General features: G+C 36.0%; 1 protein-coding gene across 2 annotated transcripts in view; it reads right to left on the bottom strand.

Annotated features, from left to right (window-relative positions):
- Positions 1 to 8,220: 8,220 nt before the first annotated feature.
- The window catches only part of LOC140147192 (macrophage mannose receptor 1-like), a 38,598-nt gene continuing 24,754 nt past the window's right edge, over positions 8,221 to 22,064 (bottom strand). The window contains exons 1-8 of one of the 2 annotated variants that reach the window (XM_072168974.1): positions 21,161 to 21,378; positions 19,393 to 19,629; positions 18,886 to 18,972; positions 16,581 to 16,964; positions 15,953 to 16,321; positions 9,781 to 9,828; positions 9,265 to 9,340; positions 8,221 to 8,868 (exon numbers count right to left, since the gene is read on the bottom strand). In XM_072168974.1, coding sequence (XP_072025075.1) covers positions 8,472 to 8,868; positions 9,265 to 9,340; positions 9,781 to 9,828; positions 15,953 to 16,321; positions 16,581 to 16,964; positions 18,886 to 18,972; positions 19,393 to 19,629; positions 21,161 to 21,296 — 1,734 coding nt within the window. In that variant the 5' untranslated portion in view covers positions 21,297 to 21,378 and the 3' untranslated portion in view covers positions 8,221 to 8,471. Of the gene's footprint in view, positions 8,869 to 9,264; positions 9,341 to 9,780; positions 9,829 to 15,952; positions 16,322 to 16,580; positions 16,965 to 18,885; positions 18,973 to 19,392; positions 19,630 to 21,160; positions 21,379 to 22,064 lie in introns of those variants that run through there. The other variant, XM_072168976.1, reaches the window with a different exon arrangement.

The raw sequence follows: 22,064 nt of genomic DNA, 5'->3' as shown, positions 1-22,064 counted from the left end.
ATATCCCTCGTATGTAGTGGCGAGTTGCACCGACCACTAGGAACTGCGAGGCAGCCATGATTTGATTTAACAATATCGTAGTTATTATCTAACCCCATCTTTAATAGATTTTTAAAAATATTATCATTTCAAACATGAAATGAAATTATTATTTCAGAAAGCCCACCTATACTGATCAGTATCATGATTTCAATTCAGAGCACCCTCTCCATCAAAACATGGGAGTGATCAGAACCCTCTTTGATCGTATGAACTCTGCCGTCACAGAAACAGGTGAGCATATTCGCACCACCCTTAAAACTATGGCTACCCGAAATGGACAATGGACAAAGTGAAAGATCAAATGAAAAACAAAATCCAAAACGCCGAAAAAGACCACTGAAGAGAAAAGTAAAGACATGATGATTATCCCGTATGTTAATGGCTTGTCAGAATGGATACAAAGAATTTAAAAAAAACACAAGGTAGATACAGCCAGGAAACCTAGCTAAACTCTCAGACGCATTTTAGTCCACCTAATAGCTCAGTAAAAATATATAAAAAAACAGGGGTTAACCCAAAACCCAAAAATTCATTCATTATTTGCCTTTCTCTTTTATCCCATCGACCCTTCCTTCACCCCCTCACTTGCCCCTGGCTTTTAAAATGAATATTCGTGATATTAAGAAACCCGTTTAAGACATTTTTTGAGGTTGTCCGCCGGTTGTCCGAAAATATTTTTGGTTGTCCGAATTTTTATGAACCTTTTGAGCCATAAGTTGCAAGTTTAACGTGCCGCCAGTATTCACACGTACACAGGTTCACACCTTTCCCAAACTCACCTTGTTGCTATTTCAAGAAAATACAAGTAAAAGTTCATCATTCATAATTATATGTGCCGGATTTTATGCTTAAAAAGCCATCAGAATTAATGATTCTTTTTAAGAAGTCAAAAGACGTAAACATATCCCCATTGATAAAGTACCGTACCTCATTAATTATTCATGAGCTCATAGGGGTTTCCCTGGAAGACAGAATGGGTATTTTGAAACTACACGTCATAATTGTTTATGCAAAGTTAGGGTATAGCCTAAGGGGTCTTGAAACTGTGGAGCCTGACGTCAGAGACTAGGAGTCAGAGGTCAGGTCACTCTGGTCAGGTTCTCACTCAATTACCAGGGGCCCCGGCCATGTGCTAGCTCATGTACCGATCGATACTGCACACCTGCTCAGGCCAAGGTTAGATAAATTACATGTTTTATCATTACTCGCTACAAATTTATGGAAGAGCAACATTTTTGGACATGATTTCTTCTGAACATTTAAAGATTTCATTACGTTTGGGTTTTGGAAAGAACCTTCTGTTAAATCATGCATGACTCAATTACAAATCTCTAAATCCCTTTCTTCTTATCTTTTGATATTTTGAATAGTGTTTATCTTTCCCTAATAGATTATGATACTGAATGAACAATCAGCTTGGACAGTTCGCACTAGGCCCTACATCTCATAGCACAATAAAGCTAGCGCCCTGATCGATTCTTTATGCATATCAATATGCTTCATTTACATTACATTACAGAGATCGGACACTAATCCCAACCATAACAAACCATGTAAACAATGATCACCTATATTACAGGTGATATTACAGGTCTATATATTACAGGATTAGATTAGTTAACTATGGTCTATTTGCAAGTATTATTTTGATTGAGCAGGAAAGATGTAATATAAAGATGTTGTGCGCTTGGCAATTTGGGAGGGGGTGGGGGTTCAAAATGACCCCATAGGATTATAAAATCAAAATTTCGAATTGCTCAAATACCTCTTTCAAATATATTAAATTATTTACATAAATAAACAAAAATAAATAAATAAATAAATAATAAATAAATAAATAAATAAATAAATAAATAAATAAATAAATAAATAAACGAAAAAAATTTAGCGTAGCATTAAAATCATAAATTTAACCATTGCTGCCAGGAGGACTCGAACCAACGATATTGATATCAGCAGTCTGATGCTCTACCATTGAGCTATGACAGCATCTAGTGATGAGGGTCGAGTTTTTAGCTTATACAGTGTTTATACAATGCCGCCTCGTGAAAGAAAGAAATATAAAATCTCAATTTTTAATTTAAATTTATTTGACAATTTTCTAACCTAAATTTTCTTTAGAGCAGGGACAAATATTTCCCCTTTTATCCAATTTGACCGCTATATAAGAATCTACTTCTTTTATTACTGATTTAATTCCGCGATTTGTTCCATTAAGCAATATCAGTCTAATATCAAAGATTAATGTCACACATCTCACAACAGATGTTTAGTTGGCTTAGTGGTCTTTCACAGTGCTGTTTAACCGGGAGGTACCGAGATCGATTCCCACCTCTGCCTGCAATTTTTTTTAAAGACTGGGAAATAATAACCTGACATTCGCCGCTGACATTCGTACTGCAGAAGCGGAGTTATAACTTGTTAAACTTTGCTCCTTCCGTAGAAGGGTACATTATTTTGGCACTACATTATTTCTTTTTTTTTTCACATTGCTGGTATTAAATATCAAATGGTCATAATTGGCGGTCACTTCAAATCATCCCCAACTGAGGTTCAGGAATGTCCTCTCATTGTTAATTGTTGGTTAACCCACCACTTGAGAATAAAGGACCATGAATAGGTGCAACAGGATTACCTACGGGATTATCTCAAGGATATAATTCTGTTCTCCCTCCTTTTCTTACATCTTCTCTGATATGTGCTAGTGTCAATGGTTATTGTTAAAAAGCAATAAGGTGTGTAATTGCAATATTTCCTCTGAATAGGAAAGACTCTCTACATCGAGTTATGTATGCTGGTGGTTCGCAATACTGTTATTTAAGAGAAGGTATCTTGCAAATCCAAATCGAAATGTATACAATGCATTTTATGTTAAGCTTACTTGGTAACATTGGTACACATTTTTATGGTTGTTCCTCGGACAACTGCCGTCAGCATTTTGGGTTGTCCGGCGTTCATTTTGGTTGTCCCGGGCGAACGGACAACCAAAATTTCGAATAAAATTATCATCATAATTATACACATACTAGATACAAAAAGTTACAATAACATAAGATTATTACATTTACAAACTGCGGCATAAAAGAATAAGAAAATGTTTACATTTTCCCTATATAATATTAAGAAGGGCATAAGCCCAAATACTACAAGGACTCGTCCAGCGGTAAACATAGGCTCCCTTGCCATGAAAAAGAAATCACGAACAAACAGAAAAACCCACTTCCAACCTGCACCCAAAATCCTGATTGTCAAGGTATCCCATATGCACCACTAGGCGTAACCTTACGATTGGTAAACAAGAAAATTAAGAAATATTATTACATACTACATATGTATTCGAAGACATTTGAGTTGACAGGTAGGGGATTTTTAATGTTTTGGGGAAGATCACTTCCAGGCCTTAGCCCCCCTAACCCGGATAGTTCTCTTGCCAGTCTCAGTGTGCATCTTATTAAAGTCATTATGTACAATTTCCGTCAAATTTTAATTTTGTTATTCTTTATTTAAAATGTTAAAATAATATTAGTAATAACTGCCAGGAAGGGTTTCTGTCCATTTTAAGCTAATATAGCAATGTAAAGAAATCCCACTGGTTATTTTGGCCATTTAACATGCAGTTATATGGGAGGACATAAAATGATAATAAAAAAATTATGACTTTATCATGTCAAACTCTGCTCTGTGGAACTACAAACATAACAAATTTGGCTGTTTCCTGTGTAAACATTACAAATATGCAGGTTTGAAAAAAAAATAGCCAATTTCATATTAAAAGATCGTACATTATGGCTTTAATAACCAAATTCCCAGACGCTGATGATCTGAGAGTGTAATTACTATAAGCATCAATACACTTTGCACAGGTTGGGGTGGTACCAGCTGTATCCTTCTGATTCCGATGTTAATTTTGTGTCGAGGCTGTATTAAAAACGCGTTACAATTTGGGGGGAAAAGTATTACAAATTATATGTCACTTGTTTGTGCTAATTTTTCCTTCCAGTAGAGGTACATTCTTTTAGCTGCCCAATAAGCTTTGATAGTCGCAAAACCTGGGCGTAAAATCACCTGGACAACTTTTGTACCGGTCTAATGCAAGTATTTAATGCCAAAAGTGACAGCATGAGCTTGAATGTAAATGTCTTTTACGGCAAGATTTGTGATTTTTACAGACCTAAACTTCGCCCATGAGCTTTTTTGGTGTTTATCTTTTTAGCGTTTCAAATTAATTTATTTCGCTAAAGAAAGATTTTCCCCAAATCTATGTAAGGCACATCGGACGGGTCTATATATTATACATGTAGTTTTGTCAGAATTTCCGTTTTGATTTCACCCTTTTTCACTTGCGACTGCCAAAATGTCCAACTTTGTGTCATAAGTTGGGACCCCTTTCGGTAACACATGGAAAATTTTGAAAATTACAATGGCTTTCATCTTGCAGCTAAGTAACATCTTACTTGATGAGGCTTGTTTTCCTGAGTATTTTGACACCTTTTTAATGAAAATTGGCCAAGAAATGAGCTCGTGCTGGCCAAAATACCATTTTCAGGAAAATTTCATCAAAAATATATAATTGTAATAAAATGATGTATAATTTCTTATTTAAAGCTTTTTATTTCATTTTGGTGTCTATTTATATGTATTTGGGGTCTGTTAATCCAGAAATTGTGTTTTCATGACACATGGACCTTCCTGTTTCTTTAAAATAAACTTTTAAAGTGTGAAAATGGCTCCCTAGCCACCGGCTCCCTACCCCCCTTCAATCACCAATTTATTAATTAATTAATCATAATTAAAACTGAAACAATTTTAACCTATTTTATTTGTTGGTATGGAAAGAGTATTAATTACACTTTGAAATGACACCAGATTTATCACTGTATGACAAGTATTATGGAAAATGTGACATCATAAACATCACTGAAAGCGGAAAAGTGTTACTCCCCCTCCAAATTAGGTGTCCCAACTCATGGCGCATGACCTACTTTATTTAGAATACAACCAGCAGAATGAAACGATTTCTATTGTGACACGCAAAATCATCCATCCATGGGTTGATTTTTTTTTTAAATGGCAGTCGGAAGTGAAAAATGGTGCATTCAGAACCGAAATTCTGACAAACCTAAACATCTTTAAAAAAAAGTAACTAACCCCGATTAAATAATGGCTATTATTTAAAAAACGGGCTATTGTATATATTACAAATCTGACAAATGTGTTGGAAGCAGAATTTATTTCTGCGCATTTTGACACCTCATTTGATACAATAGCCTAGAAAACAATAAAACACCGGTCAATTTAATGTAGTGAGGTCCAGATTTGAAAGTTGCACTTACAACAATACAAAAACACTCAGATATCATTACACAGATTTCCTTCCATTATACTGAATACAAATCAATAGAATTTACTGCAACTTTTAAATCTTGGAATACATTGATTTAAATGTACGCTGTGACGTCAATATTTAGGCAATTGCTACAAATGAGGTGTCAAAATGTGCAGGAATAAATTCGGCTTCCAACGCATTTTACAGATTTATGATACAATCGCCCGTCTCTGAATAATGGCCATTATTTAAGGAGGGTTAGTTACTTTTTTTTTAGATGTTTATGATATACAGCCGAGTATGATGTGAAAGAAAGTGTGGAAGTATCTTTCACTGGAAAATTATATTACTTTGAAAAGCTAAAAAAGTTGACCCAAAAAAAGCTCACGGGCGATGTTCAAGGCTTGTCAAAATCGGAAATCATACACTAGACGACTAAATTTCACACCCAAGTTTAAGACTAGGATTTGAAATAAAATATAGTATCAACCATAATGTGTTTTTTTTCTGATATTTAGGCCTACTGAAAGAATGAAAATTATCGCTTTTTATTTGGCTGAAAAATTGTATTTTAGAGTGAAAAGGTGAAGCTCACAATTTCGCTCATATTAACACCGAATTCGATCAGTGCAGTACCTAATTAAAGCCATAATGTGTGATTTGCTTTGTATTCTAAAATACCACGTAAAAGACTAAGCATGAAGAGCTTTAATAACAGTACAATTTAACTTTTTGTATTAAGGGATCCAAAATGAGCGTTTATTGCGTTTCGACAGTATTTTTGTGGGACATGAGAGCACCTCAGACCTATCGAATTGCATTCTGAATACGAAGCATGTCTTTCTGATATCAAATAATTTTCATTTTTAAAAATCACAATATAATACAAATTTTATGACAAATTATAAAAATTTGATATTTTTCAAATTTTTGATATATAACAGTCCTCGAAGTAAATTATATAAATCTAATGATATATTCTTAAAGTGTATGTAGCAGGAGGAAATGCCGACGGTCAATTGAACATTTTGACCTTTCATATTGAAGATATAGATTTTTCCCCCCAAAAGACCTAATTTTTTTTGGTGTTTTGGGAAAAAAATCCATATCTTCAATACGAAAGGTCAAAATGTTCAATTGATCGTCGACTTTTCATCCCACCTACATACACTTTAAGTATAAATCATCAGATTTATAAAGTTTACTTCAAGTACTGTTAAATATCATAAAATGTGTATTAAAAAATCAAAATTATTTGATATCAGAATGACATTCTTCGTATTCAGAATGCAATTCGATATGTCTGATGTGCTCTAATGTCCCAAAATAAATACTGTCCAAACGTTCATACCCCAGCCCTTAAAACCGGGTCGACCAGGTTTTATTCAGAGTTCAACGATCGAGTTCTTCCTAACATGTACCGTGGATGTCAGCTTGTATGTACACACGTCGAGCGCGATGCTCCGTGCAGTTACATGTAATACGATCGGCGAGCGTAGTATACGCATTCTCGGCGTTGGAATGAAATCGCAATTTCCTTCATTATACCTCATTTGTTTGGCTCGAAATTAAAAGGGGATAACGTGATCAGTGAAAACAAAGATTTAAATAAGAATCCATTCTTTATGCAAATCACACATTATTGTTTAAATAACTGAGTGCGAATTGTATAACAATAGCCAGCGAGTGATTAGCGTTCTGAGTGATGACAACACAAAACCATGTTTTTGGGCGGGTGCGGCGTGCCGCACCCGCCCTGTATTCTCTGACTATTGACCTACTTTCTCACATGCCGCAGTGTTGAGAAAATATTCGTGCCGGTTATATCCCAAACACCCACAGAGGTGATAGTTTACGGCGAGTTTTGTAATTATTACTTGATTTTGATATGTAAGTAATACGATAAAGTCGTCATAGGCAGTAATGTGTTTGTATTAAAAGAAATAACAAAATAATTATTTAAGTAATAGAAATACTATTTGGAAATTGCAGCAAGATTTGCAGATGTTTTTATTTGAACAGTACCAGTTCACCAGTTTTGCTAGTTTTCCTAATCTTTGGGCTAAATTAATAGCATCGTGAAGGTCATATATATCATTTTATACTGATAGCTTCGGCATGTCCTTAAATACAACTTGTACGTATGTGCATTGTGTTCAGTGTGTACATAGGCTATTTACTTTTCAAATCTTGTGACAAATAGTGCTTGATGATGCTTGTATAAGGTATTATAATTAGAATGCATGTGCACCAGTAGAAATGGCCCAGGTTGAATAAAATAAATAAACATATGAATGAATATTTTATTCCCTGGATTATTTTTGTTGGGACAAAATAATGATATAGTTTGACGCTTTGAAATACAGTTATGTTAATCATAATAATGTTACAAAGTTAAAAAATAATATCGAAATATTGTAAAATCAAACTTTTCCCTCATAAGTTGTATCAAAACAACATATTGAGGAAATTGATATGACAGATTTTTAAACTTTGATATGGAAAGATACCCCAGCCCTGTTGTCTCACCAGAGAAGATGAGCAGAAGTCTTTCTATCTGATGATAAAAAAAACTCTAGGTATGATTACGAAAATGTTTTAAATAACTATTATCTACAAAAGTTTTATAACAATGTTTTATATAAAATGTTAACATAAAACGTCTTCTGTTATGATGTGAAGGGTTAATATAAAAACAGGGCAAATCTGTTCCAACTGACCAGCAGAGAACAAAGGATAAGCAATAGATAAGATTAAAATCAAGGAAAATATGACACAACCTCCAATGGGGGAATAACAAACGTATAAACGTATAAAGTTAAAAACTCTTTTAACTTTGTTTATACGTTTTGTGTTATTCCCCATTGGAAATCGATGTTGTGTCATATTTTCCCTGTTTTTAATTGTGAACTTGACTTACTCATTCTTTCATTTCTCTTGACAATTTTTCATTTGCCCGCCCTATTCCTTTTAAAGGAATTTTTATTGTTAACGAAATCGGGTCTAAAATGTAACTGTACTGGGGGTTCTTCTGATACCGAAGTCTGCATTTTAACGAGGTAAAGTAAAGAGGGGCCTAGGCTGTTAATCGGGACATACAGCTTCAATCCCCATAAACGGTGTTATCAGCCCATCCTTCTTCTTGGGCATTTGGATCACCAACGTCATCTGAAGCAGAATAAATTGTGTTTTCCATCCAGCCTTCTTCTTTCGGTTGCTCTTCTGGTGCTGATGGACGTAGGCCTACCCCAACAGGTGTCTCAGCATAAGAATAGGTATTGTCATCATTATTACTATCAGGCACAGGATCTCCGGTGGAACGCAGATTGTTAGCATCAACATAGTTGTATTCGTTGTCAGGTTGGGCATCACCTACATAGTTATAGTCGTTGTCAGGTTGGGCATCATTACCATTGTCTACATTGGAATCTAGTTCGTGTGTTGAGTTATTGTTTTCTGATCGTGCTTTGCCAGACTCTGTAGCTTGATTCTTGCTTCGCCTGGACAGAAAAGAGAAAAGAAATGTTAAGACAATGGACATATTTAGGGGTGTTCCTGGGGTTAGCTACCAAATATCTTTCCCCACTCAATGTGTAGAAACTTCTCAGCCTAACATAAAATGTTATTAAAATGTTTTAAACGTGTTATAAACGCGTTTTGGTCTTGGTCAAAACGTTTTAATATCATTTAAATGTTGGTTTATATAAAGGTCATGAATACATAATTATTTAAAACGTTTTATACCCTTTATATAAGCCGACATTTTAACCTTTTCTGTTAAACGTTTTGTGTTTTCAAACATAGTCCTACCTGACGCTAGAGAATCAATCAAAAACATTTGCATGAATGTAAAAACATTAGCAACAACCTCGTGTAACATGTGTAATGTAACTTACTTGTAGATAAATAAAGCAATAACCAATGTCAAGATGACAAAAAGTAAAACACCAACAACACTTCCTGCAGTGGCAGCTGTATATTCAAAGAAAGGTGAGAAAATACGTCATTGTATATATTAACTACAAAAATTAGAAAAAAAATTCAAATTCAAAATATGATTATGAAGAGGTTTTGACGAACAGGTGGCCATATGATGAGGAGTCAGATGAATAAATTATTAATACCAGAACCGAACAAAACGAATCTACGTGGATACAACGAAAAAGGTGGAAATGGATAGTGGATGTTTAGAGAATGGTGGTCCATATAGCAGAGAGAGAGAGAGAGAGAGAGAGACACACACACACCCCATCACCATATCATCAAGATGCGTTATTATGGTTATGGGGAGAAAACTACCATCCCTGAAGACGCTCGCCATATTCCATTGAACATTTTTAACAATATCGCACTCGATGGTGCTTGCCATAATTACTATAAATATATCAAAAACATTCACGGAACATTTATACCTGTTTTGCCCCCACCTTCTCCAGCAGAAGTTGAATGTGTTGGTGTCTCTATAATAAACAAAATAAGATCAAGTTAACGTAAACTTTTGCTATATACTATAAATACCTCAAGAATTAAAAGACGAAGTGCATGTAAATTCTCAAGAGTTTGAATAAAATGAAAAGATCACATTTGATTCCTTATCTAGTTGGAGCGACCCTTACTTTTGTGCAAGTGTTACTCGTGGAATGGAGGGGCTCAATATTAAATGTTAAAATTGTAGACGGTATACACTCTGAAAATATATGGTAGCCCTATATGGTGCAAGCAAGCTAATTTAGAAATAATGAGCTATAGTATTTCTACGAGTACGCCCGTCGGTAAGGTAATACGGTTTTGATATGTAAATGACAGATAACAGCAAAAACAGCTCCCATATCTATACATAACTTTGGTCAGTGCAGCGAGTCAGGGGATTTCAAGTGGGTGATTATTGATTGGCAAGTGCCATATTTGGGCATAATTGCAGTCCACTATTCAATGTGGAGGATAGACTAGACTTTATCGATTGATTTTGTTGGAGTAGTTTCCTGTTGACCAGGTTTAGTTAGTTTATTTTTTCCTTATTGAGGGTAACAACTTCAGTGACCAGCACTGCTTTCCAAGCAGGCCCTCAGTCAATACAAAACATAATATAATATAAAGTATAATAGTACACAAAAGTGGTACAATATAAGATATACAAAAAAATGCAATCACAATTAGGAATTCATAGAATATATACATTTTAAAATGAAATGAGAACATTTGTTTTGAATTGTCTCAAAGACATATTTTCCATATCAGTTAGAATCATTGGTGATAAACTGTTCCAAATATAAGCAGCTCTGACGTGAAATGTACGCAATCCAGAATTAGTGTTGTATTTTGGAACAATCAATGTATTAGACGAATGGTTTCTGGTTACATGAGAATGAGTATTATGAACAAATTCAAACTGAAATGATAAATATGAAGGACTAAGATTTCTTAAACATTTAAATGTAAGAATAAGCATATGATTTTTCCATCTGTCACTTAGTTTGATCCACCCTAGTGAGTTTAAAATGTCTATTACTGGCGTCCTAATATCAGCACATAGAATCGCTTGCTAAACTATTTTGTAAAACCTGAAGCCTTCTTTGATATTCAAGAGAAGAGTTACACCACACTGAACTAGCATAATCAAAATTAGGGGTTACAAGAGCATTTGATCAGGTGGATGTCAGTTCATAAGAGCAATGTCGGGGATTATAGATCACAATTTTTCAATCGATGGGGAGAGATGAGGTCCCACCAGGTCCGACCGAGTCTCCTACACAGGTTACGCTCCCTGTGGAGGGGCGGAACCAAACTGGCTGATGTGGAGACTAAGCCAGTTTGCGTCGGTCTGATACTCGTCTATCCTCGTCTTTGACCATGCGCAGATCTGGCTGGTCAGGAAGATATTTAATATCCCGAATTTATAATATGTCTACCAGTTCCACCGTATAACCGATTTGCTAGAGAATATTTGTTACCATGTTTAATAAATTCGTATTAATCGTATAATAAAATGTGGCCAAATGTATATTTGTGTACATAGTGTGTGGATCCACTCTTCTACGGACTTGGCTACTAAGCATGTTGGGAAGGATATGGCGGTATGCTGACCTGGGTCAATATGTTCTAGGCAGATGAGGTCCCACCAATTGCCTACGACCTTGTGTGCGATCATGTGTGACAGGCAATTCCCGATAATAATAGAGGTTCCCTGATTTGATAACATAACAAGAGTGTGATGTGGAAGAAAATGTCTTTAAGCACTGCAAAGGTCGAATCATGTTTGCTGTGCAGTATAACTGCACTATGGGACGTTTCGTTCGATAAGATTTCACACCACCAAATAGTATATATGGTTGTGCGCCCTTGAATTTCACTTCTCAGAAAAACCCATTGATTCTGAATATAAGCATTAAAATGAGCAGAAATTTGCATAATTTTAGCCAAATTTGGATTGGTCATGATTAGTAATATTAATTCCTGCAAGTGTACCACAGATGGGAGAGATCGAATAACTTTTAATGATTTTAAGCAGCCTTTTCTTTACAGAAACACCGGCATGGTTTTGCCTGAAAAATAGGAAATTCCCAGACATCGTAGACTTTGAGGGCCAGTCGTAAAAAATAATGACGGTCAACCTATATTTTTTCCCAGCCAGAGGGATCAGGCAAGGGCTGATTTCAACCATCATAGCTGTCGCTTAAAACTGAGTCGCTCCTGTGAAGAAAAAATGACGTTTTCTTAAGGCAAATTTAGCACATATCTCTATGGGACTCTGATTTGGTGGTGTGAGATCTGAATGGAGCTGTGTGTGTGAGTCTCAACTTTTGATTGAGCAAGTTAGCCCTGTGCCTAATTCGTGTTTGGATTCACCGAAGAAGTGCATTGACTGAATTTATGTAATTAAAGGTTAAAATTGAAGAGAACTGCAACATTTGCTACTAATATACCAGTGCTAAGGTGAGTTTATGACCCAAAATGTGTGTTTGAGTGAAAGATTCCATTTCGTAGGCCCATGCAATGTAATCATAATATTTTGTAAGCTTACATCATCAATGGCATGCAATGACTCAGTGCCAGATAGAGAAGACATTGCAGTATGGTGCTAGGGTACTGGTCGGAACTCATGAAATAGGCGCCTGGATCAGGTAAGCTTACGGTTTGTGTGTTGGGGGGGGTAGGCTAATTAAGCTTATGATTCCACTACTGGTAACCCAGGTAATGTTTACAATCATGATGGTATGCAATGACTCAGTGCCAGATGTAGAAGACATCAGTATATGGTGGCACGTGGGCTAGGGCACTGGTTGGAGCTCATAAAATGTGTCCATGGATCAGGTAAGCTTAGGGGGGTTAGACTTAAGATTTCACTAATAGGCCATATAATTCAACACTTATAATTCAGACATTGTGGTCATGTTCTTCTTTGTTTTTGTGTGTCTGCCTGGTTACTTGTCCCTCTTGACTGTAAATTGCTGAAAGCCTAAGTCTTGGTGAATTTTTAACATGGTAATCACAATGCTATCTTCAGTAGATAGCAGATGTCACAGACACAATGATTCTGCTTGAAAAAAAAAATTTAACCAGCTTCTTGCTCAAATTATGCTAAAAATAAGTTAATTAGATTAAAATAGTCTGAAATTAAGGATAATCAGAAACATGTTGCATCATTCAGATTTCACACCACCAAATAGTATATATGGTTGTGCGCCCTTGAATTTCACTTCTCAGAAAAACCCATTGATTCTGAATATAAGCATTAAAATGAGCAGAAATTTGCATAATTTTAGCCAAATTTGGATTGGTCATGATTAGTAATATTAATTCCTGCAAGTGTACCACAGATGGGAGAGATCGAATAACTTTTAATGATTTTAAGCAGCCTTTTCTTTACAGAAACACCGGCATGGTTTTGCCTGAAAAATAGGAAATTCCCAGACATCGTAGACTTTGAGGGCCAGTCGTAAAAAATAATGACGGTCAACCTATATTTTTTCCCAGCCAGAGGGATCAGGCAAGGGCTGATTTCAACCATCATAGCTGTCGCTTAAAACTGAGTCGCTCCTGTGAAGAAAAAATGACGTTTTCTTAAGGCAAATTTAGCACATATCTCTATGGGACTCTGATTTGGTGGTGTGAGATCTGAATGGAGCTGTGTGTGTGAGTCTCAACTTTTGATTGAGCAAGTTAGCCCTGTGCCTAATTCGTGTTTGGATTCACCGAAGAAGTGCATTGACTGAATTTATGTAATTAAAGGTTAAAATTGAAGAGAACTGCAACATTTGCTACTAATATACCAGTGCTAAGGTGAGTTTATGACCCAAAATGTGTGTTTGAGTGAAAGATTCCATTTCGTAGGCCCATGCAATGTAATCATAATATTTTGTAAGCTTACATCATCAATGGCATGCAATGACTCAGTGCCAGATAGAGAAGACATTGCAGTATGGTGCTAGGGTACTGGTCGGAACTCATGAAATAGGCGCCTGGATCAGGTAAGCTTACGGTTTGTGTGTTGGTGGGGGGTAGGCTAATTAAGCTTATGATTCCACTACTGGTAACCCAGGTAATGTTTACAATCATGATGGTATGCAATGACTCAGTGCCAGATGTAGAAGACATCAGTATATGGTGGCACGTGGGCTAGGGCACTGGTTGGAGCTCATAAAATGTGTCCATGGATCAGGTAAGCTTAGGGGGGGTTAGACTTAAGATTTCACTAATAGGCCATATAATTCAACACTTATAATTCAGACATTGTGGTCATGTTCTTCTTTGTTTTTGTGTGTCTGCCTGGTTACTTGTCCCTCTTGACTGTAAATTGCTGAAAGCCTAAGTCTTGGTGAATTTTTAACATGGTAATCACAATGCTATCTTCAGTAGATAGCAGATGTCACAGACACAATGATTCTGCTTGAAAAAAAAAATTTAACCAGCTTCTTGCTCAAATTATGCTAAAAATAAGTTAATTAGATTAAAATAGTCTGAAATTAAGGATAATCAGAAACATGTTGCATCATTCAGATTTCACACCACCAAATAGTATATATGGTTGTGCGCCCTTGAATTTCACTTCTCAGAAAAACCCATTGATTCTGAATATAAGCATTAAAATGAGCAGAAATTTGCATAATTTTAGCCAAATTTGGATTGGTCATGATTAGTAATATTAATTCCTGCAAGTGTACCACAGATGGGAGAGATCGAATAACTTTTAATGATTTTAAGCAGCCTTTTCTTTACAGAAACACCGGCATGGTTTTGCCTGAAAATAGGAAATTCCCAGACATCGTAGACTTTGAGGGCCAGTCGTAAAAAATAATGACGGTCAACCTATATTTTTTCCCAGCCAGAGGGATCAGGCAAGGGCTGATTTCAACCATCATAGCTGTCGCTTAAAACTGAGTCGCTCCTGTGAAGAAAAATGACGTTTTCTTAAGGCAAATTTAGCACATATCTCTATGGGACTCTGATTTGGTGGTGTGAGATCATAAGTACATAATATGCCAGGTGATAAAACTACAAGCACCCGCAACATGCTGTAAAATAATGAGAGTAGCCTTTGAAATACATAATGGCCATGTTGACAAGAGGCTAAGGCTAGTTGATGGAGACACATTTTGTTATCATGTGACTATCAATGATACAAGAAACATACCATGAAATCCGTTTTACAGACAATATCAAAACAGAATTCCAAGACTCAAGACCAAGAAGCATCTCAGCAGAACACCAATGTTAGAAAAACTCGCTCCGAGGTTGCCCGACATCCGCCTAGTACAGCTGTCATATTAACATAATTGCATAATGCAAAATGTATAGAAAAATGGCGCATTAGTGAATCTTATCGGGCTTTGTCTTTTCTTCATGCAACTAACTTTTTTTTCAAGATGATGAATCTTCACATGTACTTCTGACCACCCTCATTCAGTGTTTGGAACAGATCTATATTACCACAATGATTGCATGATCGAGTATCTGTATAGTACGAGACATGCTCCAAGGACTTGGCATCACCGCGGAAAACTAAACAGTTTATATGGCGTTAGGTAATGTAACGTTTAATCAAAGACGATTTGGACCAAGAAAGAAATAAAGATTTTGGGCTTCACAATATATCAGGTGCCAGAAAGAACATGCAAGAAGGAAGACATAGTTGTGACTATGTTATGGCTGGGTAACACATTGTTATTAATTATTTATTACTGATTTGATTTATTCCTAACATCTCAGCGATCACGTATTTATATTTAGTTTGACTTTGAAACTGAAGTTTTATGCTTTTATAGTTCCATGGTTTCATCTCTCGCATTGAAATAGAATAATTATAACACGAAAAGATCAAGGGAATGTGATGCTGATTATACACGATTTTACTTTAACTTACATATATTAACCATAACCATACATATTTATATTATAATAGCATTCCTTATCACTCCAAGCATATGAATGATATATACTCATTCGCATACAAACAGTCCTCTCATCGGTGTATATATTATTCATATGCAATGACAGGCGATCCATCTGACATTGCAAACTTCGCCTCAGCATATGGATCTTTACACAATCCAAACCAAACATCACCACCACCAGATGTATATTTACCTTCAATTTCACATACAAACTTAAACTCTCTATCGCACTTCCTATCATGCCAACCAGAGTTTTCCCTTAATCGCATGCAAACAGTGTTTTCATTGGTATCTATATCCTGCCATGTCTCGTTATGTTTTAAAGGTGATCCATCTGACCATGCAAACTTTGCATCTGGATCTTTAAGCAATCCAAACCAAGCATCTCCGCCACCAGATGCCTTAAGTATGCTGACAATAAATTCTTGTTCTTCCGATGATGTTATATCTGCTAGATGTCCATCATCACTCGTACAAGCTCTATGAGCCTCTGTTCTAGTGAGACTCTCATCAAGCACTTTGTAGCAGGAATTTTGGAAGGCATTAGGACACTTTCCCTCAGCTGAAATAATTAACAATGTGTTACTAACAAATTAAAAGGTAGATATCTTGAAAATATTCACTTGGCATTCCACTTGAAAGGAATAATTATATCAATAGCAAATAAGTTTACCGACTTTGATTACTACCACCATCCAATACAATTTATTATAACACCTAGTTTCTTTATATTTGTCCCGATTTCACCCAAATTATTTTCCGATTGCAGTCTCTACCCTCTGCCACCACATGGTAATACGCTCCTGCCATTGCTGATTTACCTTGAAATTCACACACAGATTTATACTTGTATCTGTAATCATCGCACAATCTATCATGCCAATCATATCCAGATTCTTTTCGTAGGTACATGCAAATAGCATCTTCATTCGTGTATATATCATGCCACGTCTTGGGTATTAAAGGAGATCTATCTGACCATATAAACTTATATTGAAGCAATCCAAACCAAGCATCTCCCCCACCAGATGCCTTAAGTATGCTGACAATAAACTCTTGTTCTTCCAATGATGTTATATCTGCCAGATGACCACCATCACTCGTACAAGCTGACATAGCCTCTGGTCTATTGAGACGCTCATTGCTCAATTTGTAGCAGGAATTTTGGAAGGGTATATAACTATCAACATCACATGCTCCTTCACCTGAAATAAATAAGTACATAACAAACACATGAACAAATTGTAAATTTTGTAAGAATAGTTATTTGACGTTCAACTAAATATGCTAAAAAGGAACCACCGTTTTGTTTTTACTTTTTCACGAAGGTCACAGGATATCCATGTTGAACAAAACTCTCTGTTGCGCATCAAACCCTCAGACGGATTTTAGTCTACTCAAAAGACAAACGTGAGAATGAAAAAACAAACAAAAACAAAACAAATAACAAACACAAACAAAATATGGAACTCGGATGCTAAAACTTATCATATGCTTGGAACTAGAATGGCAGAATACAAAACACTCACCCTGAACGCAATTTATTAGAAAGAGAACAGGCAAAATCAGCAATTTATGATCATGTCGCCCGCGGACCAACAATATAATAAATAATATGATAAGTCAAAGATCCTCGGGCGGGAGCATAACAAAAAGTCTAGAGAAGTTCAAGAAGCCATGGGGATAAGAAGAAAGGGGATCAAGACCTTAAACAGAGAGGAGGGCACATATTTCTTAAGCCAAGTATACGATCCGCTTTTAAAGACTAGAAAATAGACTAAACAACACCGGAACCCAGTTTCACGGGATCAGATGATCATTACCTGATGAAGTCCTTCTATGTGAAGGACGAAATATTGTAGTGAGTAAAAAAATTTACTTGCTGTTGTCAAGAAAAAATGCCATTTCATTTATGTTTGTCTTTGACTGCAGATTGCTCTTTGGCTTTATCACCTGCCAGCTTTGTAACTTTCTTCATGTTCTTGAAAAGATAGTGGCTTCTTTGCATATGCTTTTCCATTTCTTGAACGTCTTTTCAAGAAGCTTTGTTTTCAACTGTTTCACTTGATATTCGACCTCTTTGTTCAGCTTCCGATAATGGTTCTTTTTTGGAGCTGAGGGGTTATATAACAACAAGATTTAGGCTTTTCCTCTCAAATGGCACATTTTCCTGAGTTCTTCGGGTAATCCCTTCACTTGACGAGAGATCTCCTTATACCAACTGATTTTTACCAACTGTGATTTTTGTTTGTGATGTCTCTGAATTTAGCACACATGTCTTTTACATCATTATCCTCCAGTTGAAGCAGGGATTCAATAGTACCACCAATGCTCTGAACTCGTTTGCAATCAGGGGTTGGAAAGTCTGCTGAAACCACTTTAGCGATCACTAGATCGGTGATCTGAGCCTACATCAGGTGCGCAGTAGGAGTGACAGTTCTGGAAGTCGCTAGGTAAAATTATTTTTGAAATATATCAGTTATACCTAATTTAAAGTATGTATTACATATTTAGCAGCGAAGTTATTTTGAACATGTGTTTTTCGACATGTAAAAACGTTTATTTATGTCCTGAGCGAGCTATGTAAACGCAGTCATGGCGGTGTCGACGGATGGAGCAAGTTTGCTTGTCTCCAGTGGCGTGTGACATAGCGTTCCATATCATGAATACTCAAGACTAACAGTTTTATGGCATATTTGAATAAGTCAAATATCAGTTGAGTAAAAATGGCAAAAATTCCTTACATATTTCACACACAAAACCCGGGTGCACCCTCTAAAGGTTATCTTAATTTCATGAAATTACATGTATTTAAGTATTTCTGAATCAGCCTATGCCATATATAGCAATGTAAATCTTGTTCAAGTTTTCTTTAATCAATGGGGTTGAAAATACTTTTCAAGAATGACAAAATACTGTATTGATCTCCCGAAAGAAGTATTAATAATCTCGCAAGGAGCTAGGTGACAATTTTTGCCGAATGCTTATTTAAAAAGTCTTTGAAAGCTTTGGTAAATCACAAAAATAAGTATAAATGGAAAAAAGTGCAACATGTTCGGGCTTCTCAGTTGTTTTGGGATTGCACCATTTTTGGGGACAGACTATAAGTAAACTAAACACTCTTACCATTATAGCAAATGACGCCTGCTTGTTTGTCGTCTCTACAATCCGTCTCTTCAAACTCATATTTACAGTCTGGCAGGCTATAGTCACCTAAAAAATTAAGATTATGATGAGGCAAAAGGTACATAAAATCAGTATTGGCAAAAGCGTATATTATTACGCTCTTTTGTCAAGGCCTTTGTTGCATTTTTCATGAATGTGGAATATTTTAAGGGTTCTTAATGAATGAAGATAACGATTTCGGTATCAGCGAAAATATTAAACATAGTTCACTGATGTATTGGATTTTGTAACCAAAATGTATTTAAAGTGCAGTGGGTTAACAATGGTAAACCACTTTATGGGGGCAGATATAAGTTACATTTCCTTAAGCATATGAAGATACACAATGCTATACTCGCTATGAGGAGAACATTTATGATTACCTCAAACCAATTTGAAGGAAACATCCAAGCTAGAACTTTGAGAGGGTTCGGTTAATTAAAATGAATCTTCCAGAAAAAAGCTTACCGTTCTGACATCTCACGTCACTAAATTTCCTGCTTCCGGTAATAGAATACGCAGTGACTGAAGTTGCCGTTCCTCCAGGATAGCCCAACTGCTGACAAGTTACCCACGCTGCGCGATCGCTCCATTTGCTATCCGATTCACTGTCAGTGTCATAACACACCACCCTCCATCCACCGTCATAATACACCTCTATTCTACCTTCCCATTCTTTGCCGTCGACAAGACGTACGTCTCCATCTTCAAATGTTGACAATTCAATTCAAATCAATAGCATTATGCAATAGAAGAAAAAGATTAAAAAACGTGGCATAAAAGTTTTAAAAGTGGTTGTTCCAATTTAATTTCTGAGCGAAAATCCATATTTATAATTTCAATGATAAGAATAATAAAAATAATGAAAAGGTAAATCGTGCAAGATTCAGTATTTCATCCGGGTCTTTTACGTTGCCACATTGAAGTATATTGGTATATAAAGGAGAGTTTAAAATTATTGAAGAACTTTTGTCTGCATCACTCCTCCCTCCCCCACTTTAGATTAGCACACCCAGCCCAAAATATTGGGGTCAGCAATTCACAAGAAAAATATTTGTGTCGATAAAAAAATCATTTAAATTGGACAATCTTAACTAGACATCAAAAGTATTTAAATTTGACAATCTTGACAGTATTAGCAAATTTGCAGTCGAAAGTGCGTTGACCTTCGTCACACTTCTGCCATAGCGTCGTACACTAAAGGTCGCAGATAGGGCAAACTGTACATGTTTGGATTCCTTATGATCAGGCGACTAATTTGGTATATTTGTTAAAAGAATTGGGATATTTCATCATTTTGACCCCTGTTTGCCCTTAATTGACCCCTACCAAAAACGCCCGACAATTTGAAGATGGCAGCCCTAGCCAAATTTGTTTAATATCCTTCAGGCATTTCAAAAACACTTTAAAACCATTGTTCAAAAGATTTGGTCACCAAACATTAGCACTGGAGTTTAAAACCTCCGTGTTTCACACATGTGAAAAGCTAACTAAATTGATTGGCGGGCTCCATAGACTACTACAGACCATGTATCAACAGCCAAAGTCCCCGTGTATTATATGCTGTGAATTCTTGCATACTCATGAGGGCCGTATAAGGATGTATTTTATATACAATAATATAATGGAAAAAGCAACTATTTTTATTAAAAACGTCAATGAGATCGAACGATCGAACGCCAGTGTTGTCACGCGATAGAGCGTTGCGTGCCTTCGCTATTACGCGATATACCGTAAAAATACGCTTAAGTGCATAGCAGTTTTGCCTGTCGCATTTCATGGACCAATCGCTCCTTATTATCGGGTGATGCTGACTTTGACTACTTGTACGCGGTCTGTTATCTTTCTCGTCCACGGCGGGCTCACTTACCCGCACCCCTTGGTACATGGTATATAACATGACCGCCACATAATTAATTGTCTCCCATGTCTGTTGTTTTAGTCCAATTACAATGCATACATTTAAATGAATCAAAATTTGTTGACCTGGGAAAATGAGTAGATAAATTGATATCGTCATATCTTCTCATCAACAGCATCGATTTTGAAAATCACATTTCTGTGTAAGATAACTTTGTTATTATTTCACTTAATTAAGTCTGTTCTTAAATGTATCAGTAATATAGTCGAGCTAGTGGAGATCTTTAATTCTGCCTGCATTATGCATGGCGGATGTAAATCAAGTGATTTTACGTTAATGGCTATTGAAGCTGCGTTATTCCAATGTAGCACTTACCGTATTCAGCTTGACATACAACACTATTCATGTTCATGATATAACCAAATGTTATCAAGGCGAATATAAATTGTGACATCGTTATTCCTGTTTCGGTTGTAGATCGTAATGAAGACTCAGGAGATGACATCCCCATTATAAACCTACAATTCCCGTTGTCTCAGTAGTTCACTGCGTGCAACAATTCAAGTACAAGTTAAAATCCACTACATATTATATATTTTTTATTATTATTTTTCTTTTTAATGAACTTCCTTATAAAGTTCATGGTGGGTCAAGCAGATCATGACAATCGTAGAGTCAACTTTATATAATTCCATGGTTCACTGCCCTTGGCAATGAACGCGTACTATTATTATTCTTAATGCTAACCGTAGTTCCGTGCACAATCACACGTTTATTCCAACATCCCCTACATATATATTTTCTGTAGGAAAGTGCCCCCCTTTGGCCACTAAAATAATGAGAATGTAGAATAGAATGGAAGAGTAACAGCTGAACAATAAATACCATCACAAAATATAACTGTTAATACTGACATCCCCTCAAATAAACACTATATTTTTGGATGGCAAGCTGTGTATGGGCGAGTTGTGTTTTGACGAGTTGTGGTGCAAGTTTTAGACCGAGTTGTGTTGGTTGTAGTTATTTTTTCTGTATAGGGAGTTTTAGAGTGAGTTATTTTTAGTTATTTTATCTGTATATGGAGTTGTAGAGTGAGTTATATGACCGTAATCTATACCAAGGGAGTCAGCTTTAAGATATGTTTATGGGTTTATTTAACCTACCATATTATTGTCAGGCAAGCAGTAAATAAACAGGTGAACGTTTGCAGTTCACTAAGCTTAAACTCAACAGTGACAGGTCATATTCTTCGATCTTTGCCTAGTATAAAATCCATTTG

This window comes from Amphiura filiformis, chromosome 1 (genome assembly GCF_039555335.1).
Source record: "Amphiura filiformis chromosome 1, Afil_fr2py, whole genome shotgun sequence".
NCBI lineage: Eukaryota > Metazoa > Echinodermata > Ophiuroidea > Amphilepidida > Amphiuridae > Amphiura > Amphiura filiformis.
The sequence above is the reverse complement of the archived record's forward strand: the minus strand, read 5'-3'. Positions and strand labels throughout refer to the sequence as shown.